Source organism: Echinops telfairi, unplaced genomic scaffold, assembly GCF_000313985.2.
Source record: "Echinops telfairi isolate 266 unplaced genomic scaffold, ASM31398v2 ScPeMD7_5;HRSCAF=22, whole genome shotgun sequence".
NCBI classification, from domain to species: Eukaryota; Metazoa; Chordata; class Mammalia; order Afrosoricida; family Tenrecidae; genus Echinops; species Echinops telfairi.
The window spans coordinates 14,015,132-14,037,091 of record NW_022103901.1 but is presented as its reverse complement, the minus strand read 5'-3'; the positions used below and the strand labels follow the sequence as shown (position 1 = coordinate 14,037,091).

General features: G+C 46.5%; 1 protein-coding gene across 1 annotated transcript in view; it reads right to left on the bottom strand.

Moving 5' to 3' along the window:
• The window catches only part of GTF2I (general transcription factor IIi), an 83,549-nt gene that overhangs the window by 44,714 nt on the left and 16,875 nt on the right, over positions 1–21,960 (bottom strand). The window contains exons 6-11 of the mRNA XM_030889086.2: positions 21,935–21,958; positions 21,379–21,422; positions 17,873–17,950; positions 11,659–11,718; positions 9,248–9,304; positions 6,951–7,013 (exon numbers count right to left, since the gene is read on the bottom strand). Of these exons, the coding sequence (XP_030744946.1) occupies positions 6,951–7,013; positions 9,248–9,304; positions 11,659–11,718; positions 17,873–17,950; positions 21,379–21,422; positions 21,935–21,958 (326 nt within the window). The remainder of the gene's footprint in view (positions 1–6,950; positions 7,014–9,247; positions 9,305–11,658; positions 11,719–17,872; positions 17,951–21,378; positions 21,423–21,934; positions 21,959–21,960) is intronic.

Genomic DNA, 21,960 nt, shown 5'->3' with positions numbered 1-21,960 from the left:
GGCTGCGCTGCGGCCAACAGTGAGCTGCACGGCTGCGCCCGCCGCTAAGGTCCAGAATGCAGAGTTACGGTAGCTCCGGGAGCCTTATTATTGGGGAGGCCTTATTTCTGGGGGTGGGGTCTTATTTTAGGGGGGATGCCTTATATTTCAGCGAGAGGCAAAACTGTAAGTGGGTCTTATTTCGGGGGTGTCTTACTTTCGGGGAAATAAGGTAGTTGATTGTGTCATTCAATATTTTCATATCTGTTGATTTTCTTTGTAGTTGATTGATCTTTAGTTGCAAGTGATGTATTGACATCTCCTAGTATTATCGTATTATGATCTAGTTATCTCTATAAGTTTAATTTTGGGGTCTCAAAAACAATGAATTGATTTTCCATTATTTCTTATGTGGAAAATATGCTCAGTTCTCAAACTCACAGGTATTGAAACACAGATTTGGGATGAATTGAGTTCGACAACTAAAGTATCTCTACAAAATGACCTTCTTCGTCTCTCATTGTGTCATGAACTTTAGTGCCTATTTTGTCTGAGATTAATGTGTGTCTGCCGGCGTAATAAAATCGTGAAGGAGCCAATGGTTAGACTAGGGGGCACAGGATGATACACAATGAGAAGTGGAAGATTTTAATCAGCTCTTGTATAGAGTAATTGAACTCCCCTTACCTGCATGTAGTTATTAGTCTGGATAGCATGTCTAACGGGGACACACTCCCTCTAGCAGATGCCATTACAACAGAAACCATTTAAAACCATCAGAATTACCCAACCGACTCAGTCCATTGACTGAGTTCATTTCATGAAATGAAAGTCTGATGGACAAAAGGGGATAACTGCTTTGATTGCAAACACGCTAAAGGCTGCAAAGTGCCGGTGGCCACAACTTCTCTTTAACTCTGTATGGCCCAGGAAACGAAGGCAATGCCTGCTCATCGCTGGCTCAGAATGGGTCCTCACAAGAGAAACTTGCTCTCGACTGGCTGTGCACGGCCAGTGGCAGAGGTAAGCACGCACATGCTCACACACTATTCAAGGATTTAGACCCCAGATCATGCACACATATTGGCCACTGAGTTGTGTTTCATCGGAACAAAGGGCACACTTACAGTCCACGAGGCACAAGGGGCCAGGAAACAGCCTATTAAGAAGACATGCCATGTGGTATACTATCTTCAGAGCTGAACAGAGAGGGGGAAAGGCAGTGGGAAAAGCTGCTATCTCAGAGAGGGGAGATAAAGACATGAAGGACTGTTCACATGTCTTCATGGGTGCCTGCTCACTGTAAGGTCAGGAGGGGACTGGGAGAATTACCACCGGATAGATTCCTGTCCTTTCTGGGGCATCTATGGACAAGTGGGTGGGGGAGGAATCTGATGACACTGGCTCAGTTCTTCCCCAAGTCATCTAACCTTGACTTTTTCCTGCCAGGTGCGGGTGCTGAAAGTGTGGGTGATCCTTAATCAAATGACGGTAACCCCTGAATCTGTATGTCAGAGTTCCCAAGGGCCCAATGGTCAAGAGAGCCACCTAGTGCCGTGCCTATGTCGCCCGAATACAACTCCATGGAACGGGACTGAGCGGGGAAGCCCTTGCTGGACGGATCTGCCACCAGCAATTTGCAGTGGCCCAGTGGCTGAAGCGGCTCTCCGTCCCTACAGTGGAAGGTCTGGGGGTAAATAAATGACAAATGGACGTGAGGGAAAGAACTAAGTTGGAGGCGAAGGCATGAGTAAACAGCTGGGAACTTAACAGTGCGCTGGCGCGTCAAGAAAGCCTCAGAACAAGAGGCGACTCTTCCCCGGCAGGCACATTATCGGAGGCCAGAGAGGGTCAGAGATGACGTGGTTAACACCAAGCTGACTCTTCAAATAGAAGCCTGCTGCAGGAGTGAATGGGTGGTACCTGACCAACTGGGAGATTAAGTGCTAATGACTATTGGGAATGGAAAAATTATTGGAAGGGGCCGTTAATCCTTCAGTTTTGAAAGGGCCAATGGTTAGAGGAGAATATTAAGGAGCGAGAGGGTTGTATTTTATGCAAATCATATGTGCGTTATAGTTTTTCACCCCCTTCCCAATAGTGAGGAACCACCATCCCCGCACACATTACTTTCATAAACATGCAGCACCAACATGCTTTTCACATATTGCTAGCGACAACGGCTACCAGGTCCCTGTGGTACAACTCATCTCATGAACATGTCACTGAAGGTAGTAGGTCTTTCCCCAGAGCGCGCAACCACCCATGTGAACCGAAACGGGCTTGTGGTGGAAATGGGGCGCACGCTGACCTCACGGAGCATGAAAGAATGCAGAGCTGGAAATGGCTAAGAGGTGACCCTCGGCGTAAAATGACACGATGGCGTCTTTTAGTGCGTTCGCAAATCTTAACCGGGCACCTGTTTTTGGATACGTCTTTGAAAATCAGCAAATAAAAATCGGGAGAAGAAATGGGGCTTTCATCTTAAAATAGGCAATTTTTGTTTATTCCTTCATCACCGTCATCACCACCACCACCATCATCAACTGAGTCCCTGAGCCCTTCGAAGTCCAAGCCTGCGTCACTGCCGCCGCTAGGATACCTCAGGGACGTCTGCAGATGCTCCTTGGGAACTTCTCCGTCGATATCACCATCACTGCCTCTGCCGTCTTCATCTCTGTCATCCGCACTCTGCTGGCGCAAGATCCCAGCCTTTCGGAAGCCACTGCCGATGGTGTCTGGAGTTATTTTGCCCCAGGCAGAAGCCACCCATTTGCAGACTCTGTGAAGGTCGCCCATTTCAGCCGTCCCGAGGGTGTAAACTGGCCAGTCCCCGATTGCAGCCATTCATCCCGCTGTCTTCTCACCAAAGTCTCAAAGGGCACTTGACTGCTGTATCTAGTGGCTGCAGCTTCCGGTCAGGCCACCGGGAATGACTGCCATGTGGGCACCAGCTGAGTTGATATGGTTTGGGACATATTTTTCTTTGTGAGCCATCATGGTGTCGAAAATCAGCAAAGACTTCCGTGACAAGACCCCCTGCCTGGCCCTGTAGCATTTATCTACCCGCAATCTCATGACAGCACAGTCTGTCCGCCCCTTCTTCCTACAGGGAGCCACCGTGCTGGCAGGCAGTTTTTCACGGGGCATGGTGACGCTCTTGTGCAGCCGAGGACAACAGCGAAGCAAGCCCTGCTGCACGCTGGGCTTGCACTCCCCGGGCTTTTTGTCCCTGCGCAGCTGTGCTGCCGGCTGCAAAGTCCCAGGCCATTGGAACCTCGCCCATGTTAACGACATCCACTGCAGCCAGCGATGCATTTCCTTGGTGACAAACTCCGGGAAGTGGGCATCTTCTGCTCCTGGTCCTCTGGGAGTTGCTGGCCCACCGTGGTTCACGTTCTCACGGAAAGGCTGTTGCTTTTCAAGAATTTCGAAATCCAGGCAAAACCGGCCTTGAAATCTGGACTCCTCTTTCGCTGGCCAGCAGCTGGGCTTCGATCTGAATGGAGACGGCGGAGGTGGCTTGACGCTGCTCCCTTCGCGACAGCAGCCACTCCTGCAAGGCATTCTCCAGCTTGGGCATCTGGCGTTGGGCCCCGCGGGCGTTTCCTGGGATGCGTCTTCTCCAGCTCCCCTTTCCCTTCCTCCATTCGCGGATGGACGACTCGCCACCTCGAACTCGCGAGCCGCCGCCTTCCGCCCTCGCTTGAAGTCGGCAGTGTAGGACTGGCGTTTCATCCCTGCCATGATCCTAAAGGGATCTAAGATTCAGATTTGTAAACGGAAAATGTGTCCTGAAAAACCACGGGAGCTGAAGGTCAGGGCTGTGGTTATGGAAGGTGGACACTGGGGACAGCGATGCACTCTGCCTCGGGAGACCGGGCCCTGGGCCCACTCCTCACAAGGTCCCGGACACTGCGTCAGAGGAGGCTAACAGGGCGGCAGTCTCTGCCCATTCCACAAACATCATTCCACTGAGTAGGAGGCAAAAGGAATTGTATGAACCGGATCTAAACCCAATCTCAAGAAAGAAATGGAGCGAGTCACTGCACAGAGGGCCAGGCCAGCACAAAGAACGTCCGCGAGTGACTCAAGTTTGGGGGCGATTCTTGAGAGAAGTGCACAGCAGGAAACTTCCAAAGCACACATCCCTCGTCCGTGGCCCTCCCCAAAGAGCTGGGCTCAAACAGAGAAAGGCAGCGCGTTCTCTGCGTGCCACAAAGACATGGCGCACACCGACAAAAGTGTGATCGCGATGTTTCCAAAATGGGGGCCATGCGGTGTCTTCCTCCAGGTCGCTGACCCAACCCTAAGCCAGGCCACTCCTGAACATGGCCACTGGGGTTACGTGGCTCCCAGGATGCCAGTGGCCACGGGGAGTGTTATTGTACATAGAAAACACATCTGCGTGGTTGCTAAATTAGCCTCTTCAAAACCCCACAGCATTATTTATCAGATAAAGAAATCACTGATGTATAAAAGTACTTTAGAAAATCTAAAACACTTACTTGAACTCTCCCCTCCATCCCCCAGCCCTCTATGAACTACTGGGCCAAAGTGAAAAGATACAACAGAAGGGGGTGTGGGGGGAATCAAGCCTAGATGAGAAGTTATATCTTGCTTTGTTCTTTTCCTACCTTTCTTCAGAGCACAACTAAGATGATCTCTGGATGTGCTTTTAACTCCTTTCCCCTGCTAATCTTCTCCATAAAAGTAGAATATCTTTATATAGGTATAGATATGCATATATATACATGTACTTTTAACATTATGCTTTATCCAGATAGTTTTCCTTGAAAATTACTACATTGATGCCTGTATACTGTCTACTTGAGAAAACATCAGAAGTGAACTTTCTAACTATACATATTTAAATCGCTTCTACCCTTTTGCAGCTACCTTTCTAGAAAGAACTATGAATAATATATCAACCAATGTTAAGAGCATGTGGCAGTTCTCATTGGATGATCATTATTAACAACAGATTATTACACAGGAAAGGGAAAATCCACCCTTTGAAAAATGTTCACTTACCCTTTAATTAAGCGTCGACCGACAGTCTGTACACAAACACATTGTGTCACAGAAAAGTGCTATCTCTCAATGAATTCTTTTACAAAGACAGGGTGTCATACTGGTCTACCGGCCATAAAGAACGTTGGCTCAGTTCTATTACCTGGTCATAAGACTGGACTTTACAGCAAGTCTAAGGCACCGGTTGAAAAGAAAGGGGTTTTTTCAAATCCACCCCTGGCGAAGGAGTTAAAGTGAAAAATGTGGACACCTACTACAAGCTCTCGAACCATCTATTTCTTGATGACCTAGTGTAACAGGTCGTCTAAAAGGATTTTGTGATCAAAGCAAGCTTTTACTTTATAAAAAATTTTATACTGCCCGATGTGCTTCGTATCTGTATAAATCACTTGGCTATTAGCCCTAGGAGTTAAGTTTTATTTTTATAATTTAACCAATCAAAAATTTGTATCACTATAAAAAGGACAAAACTTGTGAGTTTTTACAAAAGGGTACTTGAGAAGTACCCTTCTTTTACAGTGAGTAAGGTTTCTAACTAAAAACAATTAGATCTCAAATATTTAATGATAGACTAATGCAGAATTGCTTTCAGGTTAGTAGAACTGCAGTAATAAGAGAAAAGAAATTGAGAGCTCAAAAAATATCCAGTCTACCCGAAATTAGCACATCAGAGGTGGAAACTACCAACCAACTTCTATTTGAGAAGCAATGAAGACATTTTAAGCACAGTTTCAAGCAGCCAAACACCACAAGTGACCCACTGACACCAGGAAGAACTTGCTCATTTAAAAAAGAAAAAGACGCTCCAAGCCGACAGCATTCTGCAGCAGTTAGAAAATACGGGCGTCCCACGGGCCTGCAGATGGGGCAGGTGTTGTGAAATACGTGGCAGAGAGTGTCTGAAGTATGCTGCAGCACATACAAAACACACCATGCAGTTTTGCAAAAATAAAAATATAGACACACGTGTGTATGGATACATACAATCATTGTTTCAAGGACACACAATAAACTAACAGCTGTCCCCAGTGCATGACGGGTGGCAGAGCAGGGGGAAGGAAAGCCACACACTGCAGTCTACTGGGCTGGAAGAGGGGCACGTACAGCATTCTCATGCAAACAACAAGGCCCTGTCGTCTACCTGCCAATGATAGGGAGATGAAAATGTGGGGGCTGGAGGGGTGAGGCTCGATGGTTGGGCAAAGATACGGACAAGGCAGCTTGCCCTGCTTACAACAATGAATCATGTGGATCGACTTAAATGGAGGGGAAATGCCTTAGATTATTAAATGTAAAAGGCGATGCGGTTTGTAACAGCATGAGCTGAATTTTCATTTCATTCAAGGGCAAGCTGGCTCGTCAGTTTAGGGGCATCTCTGGGAAGAGGGACCAGGAGCTGCTGCTTCAAACCAGTTTCTAAGGCTGGATTAGGTGTTCGCTCTCGAAGCGGCGCTACATGTGAAAAGTTGCTTTAAAATGATGACCAGCAACACTATTCCACTTCGATTTAAAAAAAAAGTGTGTGTGTGTTGTGTGTGTGTGTGTGTGTGGGGGGGGGGGGGGGGGGGGGGTCCTGGCCCAACTAGGGGTATTCTATAACAACCCAAGAGGTTATAGAATCTAATTCTGTGTGCAAGTCCGGTCATGATTTAATTTTAATGTTTAGCCGTCGATTCCCGCTCACAGAAGCGTCTTTCAGTGGTCTACCTGTGGGCCAGTGCGAATTGCCATGCCCTGGGTCTGCTGTCTACCACTCCCAATGCACGGGGAGCATGGCTGGGAAGTGGGTGCTTTGGTCACACATAAATGTATCTATTCCAACTTTGCTGGCAAGTTTCCTTTTAAGAAAGAATGAAATACATACTTATCAAGGTGAATGTGACACATATTTCTACGACCAGAAGTGACCTTTGGAACCAAGGCTTTTAAAGACTCACCTTCGATGGTCACCTCAACTTCCGGGTCCTCGCTTGTCTCTGAAGGGACATGTTGGGTAGAGTCTTGAAAAAGACAAAATGCTAAGATGACATTCATTATTAAGCATTTTCCACATGTTCCAACATTTGATTGATCTGATACTCCAAGAGCAGCCTGGTACCAGATTTAAATGGCATTTTAATTCATTTCATGTTGATAAAATTAAACTTCTTGACCCTTTTATAGTGGTAGGGATAAGAGAAAACAAAAGTAGGAAAATGACAACAGTGATCATAACAAGTTATCCGAGGGAATAACTTTTTTTAAATTAACTGCATTCATGGAGTAATGAGATTATAAATCAAATTACGGTTATTTTTCTGCTGCAATTTGAAAAACCACAATAAAAACCAGAATTTTTTTGGCGGGTGGGGAGGTTTGCTATTTCTCCTCCCCTTTCAGTTCCTGCAGGAGTGGCTCCCGTTGTCAAAAGAAACGCCCTTCCAGAAAGGGACCGCAGCCGGTGCATTCAGGGGCATCGTGTCCCGATTCTGTGTGTCACTTAAAACAAAACGAAGGATTCCATAAGGATCATGTGGGTCAGACAAACCCAGGGGACATCTAGACACTCGTGCTAGAAGTTGTGCTTTCAGTTTGCAAAGGGTGAGGGTTTAATTGATTGGTTATTAGATCAACGTCCGTTAGGGGAGAGAGAGAGAGAGAGAGAGAGAGAGAACCCAAGTTCATTTCCACTGGCTACCACTGCACTCTGGCGGTAAAGTCTCTAAGGAAAAAGGCATTTCCAAGGCCAGAATTGGAAACGCACACAGCAAACCTGGTGGCAGATGTACCTGGTGGCTGCGCCCAGCGGCCCTGGGGCTGCCACCCCACTCTGCAGAGCAGGAGGCTGGCACAGTGGGCATGTACTGGCCTCCTCGCCCAGGCTCCCAGAGGCAGCCCCAGGGAGGCCGGGGGCTCGGGGAACACAGAGCAGCAGCTTTCTGAGGGAGACCATTTCCAGCTGCAAACTTGCAATCCCACCACGGCACCTACAAAGATGCGTCTCAGCCTCCAGGGACCTGAGTGGAGCTTGGCCTTCTTCACTCCACGAAGGTGGAAGGGCCACCTTCGACCTTTGTGTATGAGCCAACACTTCTTTCAAAAGCAAATGTAAGAAAGGTAAGTAGTGACCAAATGGAGTTCCTTTTTAGTCCAGAGAAATAAGCCCTTTATTCTCAAACAAGATCTCGTGACCTGACCAGACTTTTTTCCTTGGGGGGAAGGGGGAAAAAAACCAAACCCTACAATAGTCCCGTCATTCCTGTGGATTTTATGAACGGCGTAGACCGAGACAAGCATCCTACCTGGCACACCTAACCCATGAGGCCAGGAGACGCTGGGCCCCCGGCAGCTCTGCACCCTAAAGGCACGTGAGCACAGACGGCTGGACACCATGTGCCATCGCCCTCTCTGGCCACGGCTTCCCTCTGCCGAGGTTTCTGTCCACCACTGTCCTGCCTGAAAACATTCAAACAGCCTCCCGCCCTGGGGTCGTGACCCTCCTTGGAGGCCGGCTGCCCTCACCCTGCCCTCCCGGGCACGCTGAGCACCTGTCCGATGAAGGCCCATGGATAGGGACAAAATCAGCGCGTGTCAGGGTCCGTACCATGCGGGGTGGTCTCAAGCCTCCAAGGAAGGCCTTGGAGCCATTCTCTGCCCCGTGGGAGAGAAAAGGGGAGAGAGATCTCTTGGTGTTTCTCTACTTGAGGTCAATTTCTTTCTCTAAAAAGAGGAAATCCCTCCACAGTCGATTTGTCTAGAATACATTACTAAGTGACTGGCAGCGGATAGGGAGACAGCGTATAATAAAAGGAAACTGAGTAAAACTAAAGAACGGCTGGGGGGTTAAATGCTTCATTGTGAAATGTGGGCACAGAGCTAGGAACAGCGTCACTGACTGAGCACCTCTCCTTGAAATCATTTCTTCTTGAAACGCTTGTGACCTGGCCCCCGATTGGGGGTGGAGGAGGAGACACGGCACATCATGAGGAGCGGTACTTACCACTGCGCTTCCAGCCCTGTGTCCTTAAATAGAGAGTTATTCATCAGTGCAAGCACTCGGGTCTATTAGAGCTTGAGAACTAACAAACCAGTAGCAGCAGCAACTAAACACACACTTGTGCACACACAACTTGTTGGCTTCAGAAGGCGCACGGCAAAGCAATCCTTCATATTCTCCCGAAGCCGCAGGTTGTAAAGTTGACCTGCTTTCTAAGTTAGACCCGACACGGCACAAGGGAAGCCCCGTTTCTCTAACCTTCTGCCGGCACTTCCACTTCAGTCCCTTCGTTGCCCTCTGACGAGTGATGGCTCCCTAGAAGGAAAGTATGAACAACATATAGTAAACCAACCCAAACAGACTTTCCCAGAGGAAAAAAAGAGAAACTAGGTGATGATGCGAACCATGTAAGCCTTCTCATGAAACGACACAACACACGGGCCGGTGATAACCGAGTCACACAATGTGGTCCTTTCTAACTTGGAGAACAGGTGACCCCTTTCTACTTGGAGGCTAAGAAAATTTACCATAAAGGATGCAGAGAGACAGAGGGCAGCTCAGCAGCTTGGGGGTTAAGTATTAGCCAGGGTGGAGTAGCGGGTAATCTACGTTGCAATTGGAGAGCTGGCCCCACGGGGTTCACAGTCCAGGCTTCTCTCTCTCAATGACCCACAGACACAAAAAAGACACTCACTCTTCTGGACTCGACACTGACATCTAGGATGCGTGCCCTACCCAGTCACCTACGGTGGGAAGGACGGATACGCGGGCCCCAGGATGTAGCATCCAAATCGGATGGAAAGGAAAGTCGTAAATTAAAATTAAGACACTACCTTTTTAGTCTCAATTGCATTTTAAGTCGGGTACTATAATCTGCCTGCTTCTAAAAAACTGGAACATAGAGCAACGTGTCAGGTTAGGCAGTCGGTCGCAAGATCAACAGGCTCATCCCACGAGAGCAGACGACGGTTACTCACAAACAGAAAAGGCAGGAAACAGCTATGACGGGGGAGCCGCTGGGGGCACAGCGCCCACTGCGTCGGGCACTCGTTCTCTGTCCTAGCGGCACAAGGTTCCAGAAACTGCCTTCTGGCGCAAGTAAAGAGATTTCCTATGAATGAGACTGAATCATTTAGGGGCAGCAGACTCCACGATCTTTTTTCTTCTACTGAGAACTCAAGTCAGAAGCTATGCTAAAGGTAGAAGCTCTCGAGGTTTTAACGATGTTTTTTAACTTAATTCAAAAGAACATGTTAGATATATTAGAGACTGGAAGGCTATCATTCAGTAGCAGGCGTCTGAATTAAAAACCCCAAACAAACCCAACCAAGTCAGAGGACAGAGTGGGCCTGCCCCACATGGGTTCCAAGGCCGTAAATCTGAAGGGAAGCAGACTGCCGCATCTTCCTTCCACAGAGCAGCTGGTGGGTTCGAACCGCCAGCTCTGGGAAGAGTAGTGGTCCAGCACTTAACCGCTGTACCACCAAATACACAAACAAACCTCCTGCTGTGGAGGCAATTTCAACTCAGTGGCCCTCGAGGGCTGGGTAGAGAAGCCCCACAGGGCTGCTGGGGCTGTACAGCTGCTCTCTGGGAACAAGACAGCCTCCTCTCTCTCCACGGAGGGGCTGGTGGGTTCAAAGCGTCAGGCTGACAGCCCAGCGCTTCACCCAGTGTGCCACCAGGGCTCCTGTATACAGAGGCGGGCATAGTACGGTCACATGCTGCGAGTTTCCCGTCTCCTGAGTTCGATGGCTTCGCCATTGTGCTGCTTCGTGCTATGAAAACTCACCAGGACGGAAAGCTCTGGGGTAACGCCTGTGCCTATGGCCGTGAACGACCTCTGGACTGGCTGTTCTGCTTTCCGTACGCCCTTCCCCTTCCTTTGCTCTGCCTGTGTGGTGTTCTAAAAAGCGCTTTGGGCACTTGGATTTACAGAGCTCACGCTGTTTCCAGCTGAAGAAAAACCAAGGTGTCGGGTCAGAAGAGTGAGAGGAGACTGTAAGGGACCAGCGGCTAAAACAGAAGCGTGGGGGAGGGTAAATTCGGTGATGGGGGAGGGCGGAGCGGGGCACTTCTCTGACTGGTAATTTTGCAAGGGACAATTAAAAAAATTTGACTGCATCTTTTAACGCTTGAAATCTGAAGTACACAATTACCCCTTTTGTTATAACCCAATCTTTGTGCTCTACTCAGGACAGAGGGACAGAGAAGCCATCACTACAAGATTCTGACCCTCGAGTTGGGGGACACCAGACACAAACTCCCCTAAAGGTAACAGTGCTAGCTGACAACCTGTTTCTACGCGGAGACTCAACATGGCCTGGTCAACATTTACGCTCTGCACCATACAATCACAGCCTTAGAGCCGACTATGCTGATATAAGGTAGAAATGTGTACTTTACCTGCAATAGGAAAGTGTGTCATGTACCCATTTCGAGATTCATTACTAGATTCACAAAAGGGAAAATTGGTTTTGAAAAACTGTTGCTTGTGAAGTTCACGTATATGTTAAAAAAAAAAAAGAAGAAAAAGGCCAATACATTTCTTTTTCCTTTTCCATTTTAGAAAATCAATATAGAAATCAATATCAAAACAGTCTGTCCAATATAACGAAACATTCAATACTAGCGATGGTGGGGAAATGGAAGCGAACAAAAAGAGATACCTTGCAAAGACTTCGAAAGGGGAAGTTTTTCATCAACATCATCAGTTTCAGAAGGGCCTGCTTTGAAATACAAAGAGTAACACTTCAAAAGGAATCTCCAAACTAAATTCTAGGTCACTTGAGCGAGCAAATTTGGGTGAGCAATATGGATAATAGCTTTTTTATGAAGAAGAGGTACACACACACACACACACAGAGAAAATGCACGGGGTCAATTGATGGTGTTAGTGGATGGAAGAAGTTCACTCAGATACATCCAATATGGATACGGTCAAAAGAAATGCTGACAATGACTGGACATAGGGGCTGAATGGGAATGCTACATCTAAAAAGGTGGATGGGGGGGTTCTGAAACAGGAAAAAAGTGTGTAAAAAGCACAACTGTCATTTTAACATCATACAGATTAGAAAAGCAACTTTGTCATACAGGTGTGTTTGTTTCTTCCTTGACAAATATATCATAGTTTGTTGTACTGGAACAAACAAACAAACAGGACCAAATGCTTATTCCTTCTTTGAATCCCTTAAATTATGCAATGGGATGATCAGTAAGCTTGAATCTCAGCTGAAATTGAAACATGACAAACAAGGCTGAGACCTCCCCCCACCCCCACCCTTTTCATAACTAAACAGCAAGTGTGTGAACAGCAGAGCCGTGAAGATTTGAACATCACAGTTACATGCACCACCAAGCATGTTCTCAATTAAGTGTAAAATAAGATGCAAGAGAGCATTTGTTCATTGCTCCACAAAATATCTTCCTGCTGCAATATTCAAAACAAGTCGATTCACTTACTATGATCTCTTACTGCCACTTAGAAACCACGGTCTTGGGATGTTTGGCAGGTTTACCAAATTCTTAAGAAATTTCGCAGTGGCACTAAATCACATCATAAATCACAAGGGGCTCATCAACGAGCAGATAACTGCACAGAAAGGACAAAAATAGAACTGAAGCGTCTGAAGAAGGGCAGAGCTGTGGATGAAGCCCGGCTCCCAGTCACGTGACCCTGGCCAAGAAACAAGCAGTACTTGGCAAAAGAAATCAAAAACCAAACTCACTGCCGTGGACTCGGTTCTGACTCAGAGCGAACTCAGAGGCCAGAATCGAACTGCCCCTGTGGGTTTCCGGGGCTGGCAATCTTCACCAGAGCAGACAGCCTCTTCGTTCTCCCACAGAGTAGCTGGTGATTTCAAACTGCCCTCCTTGGGGACAGCAGTCCAACTCTAATATTCACCAAGACAGATAGATATACGCTGGGTCACAAACATATTTTACATATTTAAAAGCCCTGGCTTTGCATAAAGAAGGTTCTCCAGTAATAAAGGAAATAAAATAGAAACCAGTAATAGAAAGATAGCTAAAAAGATAATTCCCTAGTATGTGAAAGCAAATATATACTGAGCTAACAGCAATGAGTACATGACAGAAGAAAATGTAGTAAACTTGTGGTGATGATTGTACAACTTTGAACTGAACTACTGCATTGTATGATGTGTGGATTAGGTGACAACAAAAGTGTTTAAAGAAAAGAAAGGGGGAGGGGGGAGTGAAGGGGAAAAAAAAGAAAGGAAATACATTCCAAAATATGTGGAACATAAGTTAAATCATGCTTTAGGGGAAATTTGTGGCATGAAATATTTGTATCAGAAAATATCTCAAAATCAATGACTTAGGCTTCTATCTCAGTGTTTCCCAATGTGGCTGATTCTGACAAGGGGTGGGAGTGGGGGAGCTTCCCCTGGGGGGAGGGGGTGATGGATGAACCATGGGGGGGGGCCGGTGCTGCAAAAACAGATACCTACACTTTATCCTGGGTAATGGGCTATTGCATAAAAGTTTTTCATTGCCACCGGAGCGCTGGTTATTTTTTTCTGTAAAGGGGGCAGTAAGCCAGAGAAGTCTGGGAGTCTGTGTTCTAACTTAAAAACAAGCATACGAGAAAAATTAAAACTAACATGAGAAAAGGAAAGAACTAGTTGATGAAACTGAAAAAGGTCATTCTTTCGGTAGAAGGGGCTGGCATGTGAGAAAGAACCACTAGTTCTCAGCCACGGACACCCATGTCCACCTAGGAGGCAATATCTGGAGACAGTCACCACTCGGAGAAGGCAACTGGCATCTCGTGGGTAAAGGCCAGAGAAGCTATGGACAGCCTACAATGCACAAGGACAGACACCAACTACAACTGGTGACCTTGAAGGGGAACAAGCCGAGGGCTCAGCCATCCTTTCAGTGGATGGAGTTGAAAACATTCCATGGGGGAACTTTCAAGGGCCAGATGGCTTCACTGGCAAATTTTACCAAACACTCAAGAAAGAGAAGGTACTAATTCTACACAAAGAAATGTAAAAAAAGGATCTTTCAAAGCAGCTCCTCCCATTAACTTTATGAATAAGACCATCATTACACAAACCGAAGACATTTAGACAAACAAGCAGGCAAACAAAAACCGACTGGCTAGTTGCCCTTAAGAACATAGATTCAAAAAGTACTGGACAAACCAAATGTGGCAATAAATAAAACAACTAATAACCACTTGAGGTTTATCCCTGGAAAACAAGGGTGGCTCGACATGTGGAAAAGCAATGCCCATCATCATATTAACAGGCTAAACAGACAAGCTACAGAATCATCTCAGTAACACACAGGAAAACCCTTTCACATAATTCAGTCATCACAGAACCCCTCCAAATGGAACACGATTGGGAACAGCCTCAATCTGATGAAGAGAATTTGCAAAACAGCTACATCTGTAATCTTCAACGCTTCCCTCAGAAATTGTGAACAGGTAAGGGTGTCTGCTCTGACTGTCACCATCCATCAGCAGACAGCGACATCAAGCCATTGCAGTAAAGCATCAAGAAAGAATGTAAAGCACAGAGATGGAACAGGAAGAAATAAGCTACCTCCACTGCAATTGTATTTGGAGAAAATCTCAAAGGAATTTATCAAAAATTACTAGAACTTAAAAGCTAATTCAGCAAGGTCAACAGGATACAAAGACCTTATGACAAAAATCAACTCTATTCTACCTCCTTGCAATACACTGGAAAGTGAAATGTCAGAAATAGCATCACTTACAAAGGCATTAAGTAACTGTTAACACTTCAGAGAAGGAGCCCTGCTGACTTAGTGGTTACGCAGCGGGCTGCATAACCCCAAAGTCAGCAGTTCGAAACTGTTCCCTAGGAGAAAGATGAGCCTTTCTCCTCCCGTCCACAGTTTACATTATCGTCTCCTAAAGCGTTGGACATCCTAAAGTGTTGGACATCCACAGGGGCAATTCTACCTTGACCTAGAGGGTCACCAGGAGTCGGAATTAACTTGATGGCAGTGAATTTGGGGTGTTGGTTTTTTTTGGTGGGGGAGTGGCAGGGAGGGAACAGCTCAAAGTACTGATGAAAAAATGTACCATGTTTGTGAATTGGAAGATTGGCTCTGGTTAAGATACACAATTAAAAGCAGACTATATAAGGACCCCGAGGTGCTCAGTGGTTAGGCACTAGATGATTAATGGAAAGACTGGAGATTGGAACCCATCAGTTGCTCTCAGGACTCTGTTCCACAGCGGCGTCTCACTGTGAACTACTGCACCACAACGCTGTGCGTCTCACACACACAGGCAAATTTAGAAAACACGTTTCAGAAGGGGGAGCTTTGGAAAAACCTTTAGATTTATAAAAGCAACCCTCAGATTTGGTGCAACCCTAAACGAAGTCACTACCGTCGTGAAAAAACGAATCAACAGCACGCTGATGCTACAGTTTTTATGATGCTACAGTTTACATGCAAAAGCAAAGGAGCCTGAACGGGTGAAAACCCCACTTTGATGAAGAGCAGAGGTGGCAAGGCTCTCACGGTCTAATTCTGAGATGGACTGGGAACCTGCAGGGGTCATGGCGCTGCTTCTGGCACAGGGATGACACACAGCTCGTGGGACAAAACACACTCAGACCCAGACGGTGAGTGTGCCCCTAACAGAGATGCACAGTGAGCCCGACAGCCAGAGATCTTTACACTCGTGGGGCCGGCAAGACAGGCATCCAGTTCACCCAGGGCCTCACATTGTCCACAGTTACTCAGACTACACACCTGTAAAGTTTCGGCAGAAAAGATACCTTGTGTCATTAAAGCATACACCTTACCCAAATTAATACTGTACTGGGCATCATCAAATGTATGAATTTCTGCTGAATACAGAGTTTTGAAAGAAAATTTAAAATAACCATTCCTCAATTGGAAAAAATCATGTGCAAATCATATAACATGCTGCCGCCGCCCCCTCCACCGCAAGAAGGAAGGTGTACATAAAATTACTGGTCAACACTCAGTTATAACAGGTTATATGAAAATTGTTCAATGGGAACTTAATTTGCTATATAAGCTTTTACCAAATACACCAAATATTAAAATACCCAATTATAAAAAAATATTCACATTGCTTGATAGATATAAAATCAAACCGTCCAGCCCCCATCTTTTCCAACTAAACTAGGACATCATCATTCCAAGCTCTTTCCATTCTACAGGAAGAGGTTGGGTGCACATACTTAAGTCATTGACCCTCTAAATCTGAGTTGGGGGCTGGGGCAGGGCAGAAGCGTCTAGAATTATGGCTGATAAGGGTGGAACTTCTAATGAAAATAATGTAGCAAAATCAAAGTCCAAACTTTTATTCTGAAATCTAAACATAATCTACCCAGAATTTTTATTAAACAGCAATTATGAAATATATGCCCCATCACTACTGAGGTACTAATGGCTGCTCTCAAGTCTAAATCAGTCCCAACATTTTTAGCTTTTAAGGAAAAAATCCTGAGGATGCTAACACCTTTTAGCCATATCATTCCTAATGGCATAAGTAATAATAAACCATTCACAGCTGAACACAAGACAGTAAGCCATCGGTTAACACGCATATACAGCTATTCACACACCAGCAGGCATTGATTCACAACACATTTATGAGGCCCCAGAATTGCTAAGGCTTATCTTGCGAAGTGAAATGACGTTTTCCTGTGTGGACATTTACCTGAAATTTCCATAAATAAATTTAAAATAACTCCCACGTGCCCCAGCTGTACCACTTCTAGTTTTACTCATGGGAATTTCGTGCAAATGGCCACACAATCAGTCGCAAATGTTAAGAGCAGTCTGACGTCAAACAAGCCCAAACTGCCACCATCGAACTTTCCGTCATTCCAAAGAAATGGACCAATGTGAGAGCCACTCGGAGGGATCAAGCCGGGAGGGAGTGAGGGAGTGGCACGAACCAATGTTACAGACTACTCTCGGGAAAAAAAATTTTTTTCAATTAAAAAAAACCAAAACTTTTCTTCTCTCGGGAAGAAAAGTCGCCAACTCCTATGCCCAAACTGGTTTCCTCTAGGGATCGACTGGAACACGTTTCTGGCAAAAAGGAGCAAACCTAAGGCCTCTACGCTGTGCAGAGAAGTGAATCCAAGTGGGTTGGGGGGAAGCTTTTTTGGGTAATGATACTTCATGTCCTCGTTTTATATTGACATACAATTGAGATCTATATATGTGTTTATATATACATATGCATATATACACACATGTCTGTACACGTGACCGGACAAATCACACTGCACACCTTAAATATTTAGCATACTTCAATGATACATTGATAAAAACAACAAGACTATATATATATATAGAATAAAAAATATCCTTCTAAACTGGAATGTAGCAATGGGCACATGCGCGCACACAGGAACACATGATGTTACAATGCTCAACTCCCTCCTAGTACTCGTGAAGAAAATAAAGGCACTTACAGGGATGGGAAAACGAATGACTACTTGCTAAAATGTATCCACCTCTTGCCTTTCATAGCTGTTTGTGTGACTACAAAACCACACAGAAACGCCAGCTGTGTTGCACATGCAGAAGGTGGCCGCCCAGGCCTTGCAAAAGACCCCAGTTATGGGAGCTGGGTTCTAATTTGTGTCATTCCTTTGCTCATACTGACTACTGGCCATTTCTGAAGTTCACTTAGAGTTCTTGAGCTTGTGAACTACTACCACATCCCAATTTTGAGACATTTTACCCAATAATGAATTATAAGTATACATGCCAATCAGGACCAACCAGTAAAATAATATTTAAGAAATGGAGGTGACTCTAAGCCAGTCTGATGGGGAACCATGAGTAACTTCTGGGAAGACAGATGCTGTTCACTGGCGCTACCTTGAATGTTATACTGATAGTAGTCAGGATCTTCTGATTCCTCCTTGACTGTCACCGCTGCCATTTCCAGGGAAATGCCTGGGAAAGGAAATGAAATCATGCAATTACATGTCAGAACAATTCTACTATGTAGGGAAACCTGCTCTCACCCCTCAATAATGCGAGGTCATGTGTGTGCAACTGAGAAGACTTTGAAAGGAAAAAAGTCTCATAAATTGTGTTACGTATGGGATGGTGTGTGTGTGGGGGGGGAAACAGGGGAGCTGTCACTACAAAACCAACAAAATCAATGTTATAATCAGCATTAATTTGGGGGGGCTATTTGCTAGGTCCCCCTTTTCCCTTTAAAAAAAACAAGTCCAACAAGTTCTCACCTTTGGAATTGAAAACCAGCCACACTCTTTTTTCACTTAGCTTTAAAAACTTTCTGTTAAGGGTGTGGAACCATTAGGGAACCAATTAAGTAGGCCAACGTAATTAAGGTCATAAAACTGTCCACATAAAAATAAATATTTTTTTGTTCATATAGTCTACCCTAGAATTTAAAAAATGGGGGTGGGTGGGAAGAGGGGGACAAAGCCAATTGTACAGAGCTGTTTCAATGGTAGCGATGGTATGTGTTTAAACCATTTTCAATCATGGTAATGGATGTCTTCTGATCCAATTCCCTTATGAACAGGATGCAAGGTAGACCTTCCTGCTTTGCCCAGAGGGCAGCCAGGTAATCTGAAGAGAGCATGTGCAGACAGAACACAGTGGGAACCGGTATTTAATCCCCGTACACAGACGTGAACACTGACAAGACGTGTGCTGGTAAAAATCAAGCCTGGAGCAGATTCTGGGAGAGCGGGGGCTGCCATTGAGAGGAGCCACAGGTGCTGGCAACAGCACAGTTAGTGTCTTTGTCTCAGGTGTGCCAACGGGCCCCACAGGTGTACTTGTGTTGTCAGGCCCGAGTGTGGCTGAGTGGCCACATGTTAACTCTTGGTTGGACCTAAATTCACAGATGCTGTTTTCAGGCCCAGGAGCACTCTCAGTATGCATGAGAGGCAGCTGCAGCGGATAGTTGGGGCTCGATACAGCCTGTCAGCGCAAGGTGACCTTGCAGATCGCTGGACATGTTCTGCTTCCTTGGGCTTTGCATACTTTCCCTTATGTGTCCGTTCCTTCAATCACGTGCTACGAAAGGACAGGGGCCCCGATTTTGTGGAACCCTCCCCTTCCCCAGGGTTGCCAGCTAAGGAAGGCTTCCTCTTCCGGTGGGGAGGGCGCACTAGAATGGATGGTGATTACACAACTCATTTAAAAAGCAATTTAACCATGAAAAAAAAAAGTTTTCAAACTGATTGGGGTAATGACTGCGTAATTCTTCTTGACGTGATTGAACTATTGAATTGTACGAGATGTGGGCTTATGTGGCAATAAAACTGTAAAGAAAGAAAGAAAATAGACCCGTTTGATCAGCTCTCCCATCCTCCAACTTAGGGATGGGGATTGTTCTCAGAGAAACTTAAGAAATGAACAATAGCTGGGTGCACACACACACACACACACACACACACACACACACACACTCACACTCAGACCAGGATGTGCAAGCACAGGGAGCGCACACGTACAACAGACTGAGAGCCGTGTGACCCGCTGAGAAGTTCTGTAGAGTTGCCCTTCTACTGAAACAGCCCACTCCAAATTCATGAATCCATCCCCAAACACACAGCAGTTAAGAACTGGCTCCTTTGCTTTGGGCAGGAAAGGACTCACAGCTGCACTTTAAAGGGCCACCTGCACGCTTTTCCGGCCCTAGTCACCTGTGCTGCAGTGACACTACTCGCTCAGGCTACCGGTGTTTGGAACTCCCACCAAGTGCCTGGGAGGAGGCCCGAAGACTGGGTCTGTTCCTCTTTGCTGGAGAGGTCAGGATTGGAGAAGGTGCCGAAAAGACTGATAGGAACACCTGATTCAGGGGCGAGCAACTGCTAACGTGGCTACGTCATTGTCTCTAAGAACCTGGAATGCTTATGTAAGCATTGGTCGATTTGGCCATCCTGCTGGGTAGAAAATGAGTCATCACATAAACAGAAAGGGGTGTTCTTCTCGCTACCATCACAAAGGAAAAGCCAGGAGGGGACACCCCAGGTCTCTGGGCAATGAGCCTCCTCCTCGACCTGAGAGGTGGCGAGCCGGGGCAGTGAGGTTTCCTGGGCCCATGGAATGAGTACAGCACAGTCTCCGGGCAGGAGGGTGCACACCTGCAGGCACTTCATTGGGAGAGCGAGGCATGGCCAGCCCAGAGTACAGAGGAGCCGAGGCTGAAGACACAATGGAACGGGCTCTGGGCCTGTATCAGCAGTGCAAAAGGAAGTGGGGGACATGGTCCAAGCAGAGGCCCCGGAACCAAGTAACTGAGAGGCCAAGGACCAGTGAGGGACCTGCGGCAGGCAGGACAGGGAAAGGCCCGTCCGGACAAAAGAACGGTGTCTTCCGCATTTCGGATCCTGGATTATAACCTGTGAGCGTCTCCGATGAAGTCCAGAACAGGGTGGTCGGTCAGTTCTGTGGAGCCACCGCAGTGAATCATCAAGTCTAGCTGAGAAGTGGGAGGGAAGGCTGGTGGAAGAACTGCTGAGAGGTTGGCCCGGGGAGGCCTGTCTCGGCTCAGCCCGAGGTATTGGCCTTGGGCGGCTGAGGTCGATGGTGGTGACTGTCTTGCCATTTCCGGAAGTCAGAGATCCAATGCTGTCCTCACACCATTTTTGACATCACTACTCACCAAAGTAGGATGAAGACATTTGTCTTTGTAAACTACTCCGTAATGCCAGTGGACCCAGATATCCCCGGAATGGTGGTCCTGAGCCCCAGGCCCAGCAACTTGTGGGAAAATGGGATTAAAAAATTGATGATGTTTGCCCCCCAAACTTTTTTTTTTCCCCAGAAAACTTTTTGAAAGCTCCTCAGATGGTACATGTGGGGAAGGATGGTCTTGGAGGTAAAATAGCTGTGTCCTCATGCTCCTTGTTAATGGACAGCACCAACCACCGACGTGAACTTCTGTTCGGTTCGAGCATCGATGGTTCGACAGACAGCTCAGGGAAACCGACCGGAGGTACAGACGTCAGCCCAGACAACAGGCTTTTCACAAAAGGCATCCAATGACAGACGTGGTAGTGACGTGGATACCCAAGTGCAGAAAGATGAATCCATAACCACATGCAACGTGTTAAACTTAACTCATAATGAGTTGCAAACTGACATATAGCACTCCATACAATGCTGGAACAAAAGGGCCGAATGTGAAAACGTGTCTAGACACAGGCCTATTCAGAGCACTAATCTAACGCGTACACAACAAATTATTTTTGGGGGTCAGTGTATAAGATAACATTAACAAATGACATTACGGTTAGGAGAGTACTTGTTTACCAGCAAAAGAATAAGTAATGAGTCAAAATATAATCTTCGAAATGACGGCGGTCCAATCTGCAATTGGACTGAGGGGTACATACCAGAATCTTCCGTGGGTTCAGTTTTCACTTTGATGGGGCCGCAACTGAAAGAAGCAAACATGGATCAAACTCGGTGAAGGAGAGAGAGGGCTACACCCATCCTGCAGACACATGCTCATACTGTCCAAGAATACAGTGACTCGCCAGCCCTGGCTGAATGCAAAACGGACGCAGCTTTAAATGCACATGTTTACTCATGTGCACATGAGAGCTGCCCACTCAAGTGCGTGCTTTAACTCCAATGCAGCTCTTGGAGGTGTGGGGAACAGAGCAGATTTGACCTTTACACTCCTCTTTACTATGCGGCCCTCACGCGCAAACGCGGCCATCAGATCCACAACAGCCCCTTCTCCTAGAACTTGCTAGATAAAGCAGAATGACAAACCGTGGCAAAGAACACATTAATCAGACATCGCAGGTTCGCCAGCCTGGCCCCCCACCCCCCACCCCCTGATGACTTGACAGCGTACAAAACTGGGTGTATGACTGCACTATTCTAACAATCAGCATCTTCGCCAGATGTGATGTACATGAATCCTGATCAAAATAGTTTTACCTTCCACCTGGAGATAGTATCGACCT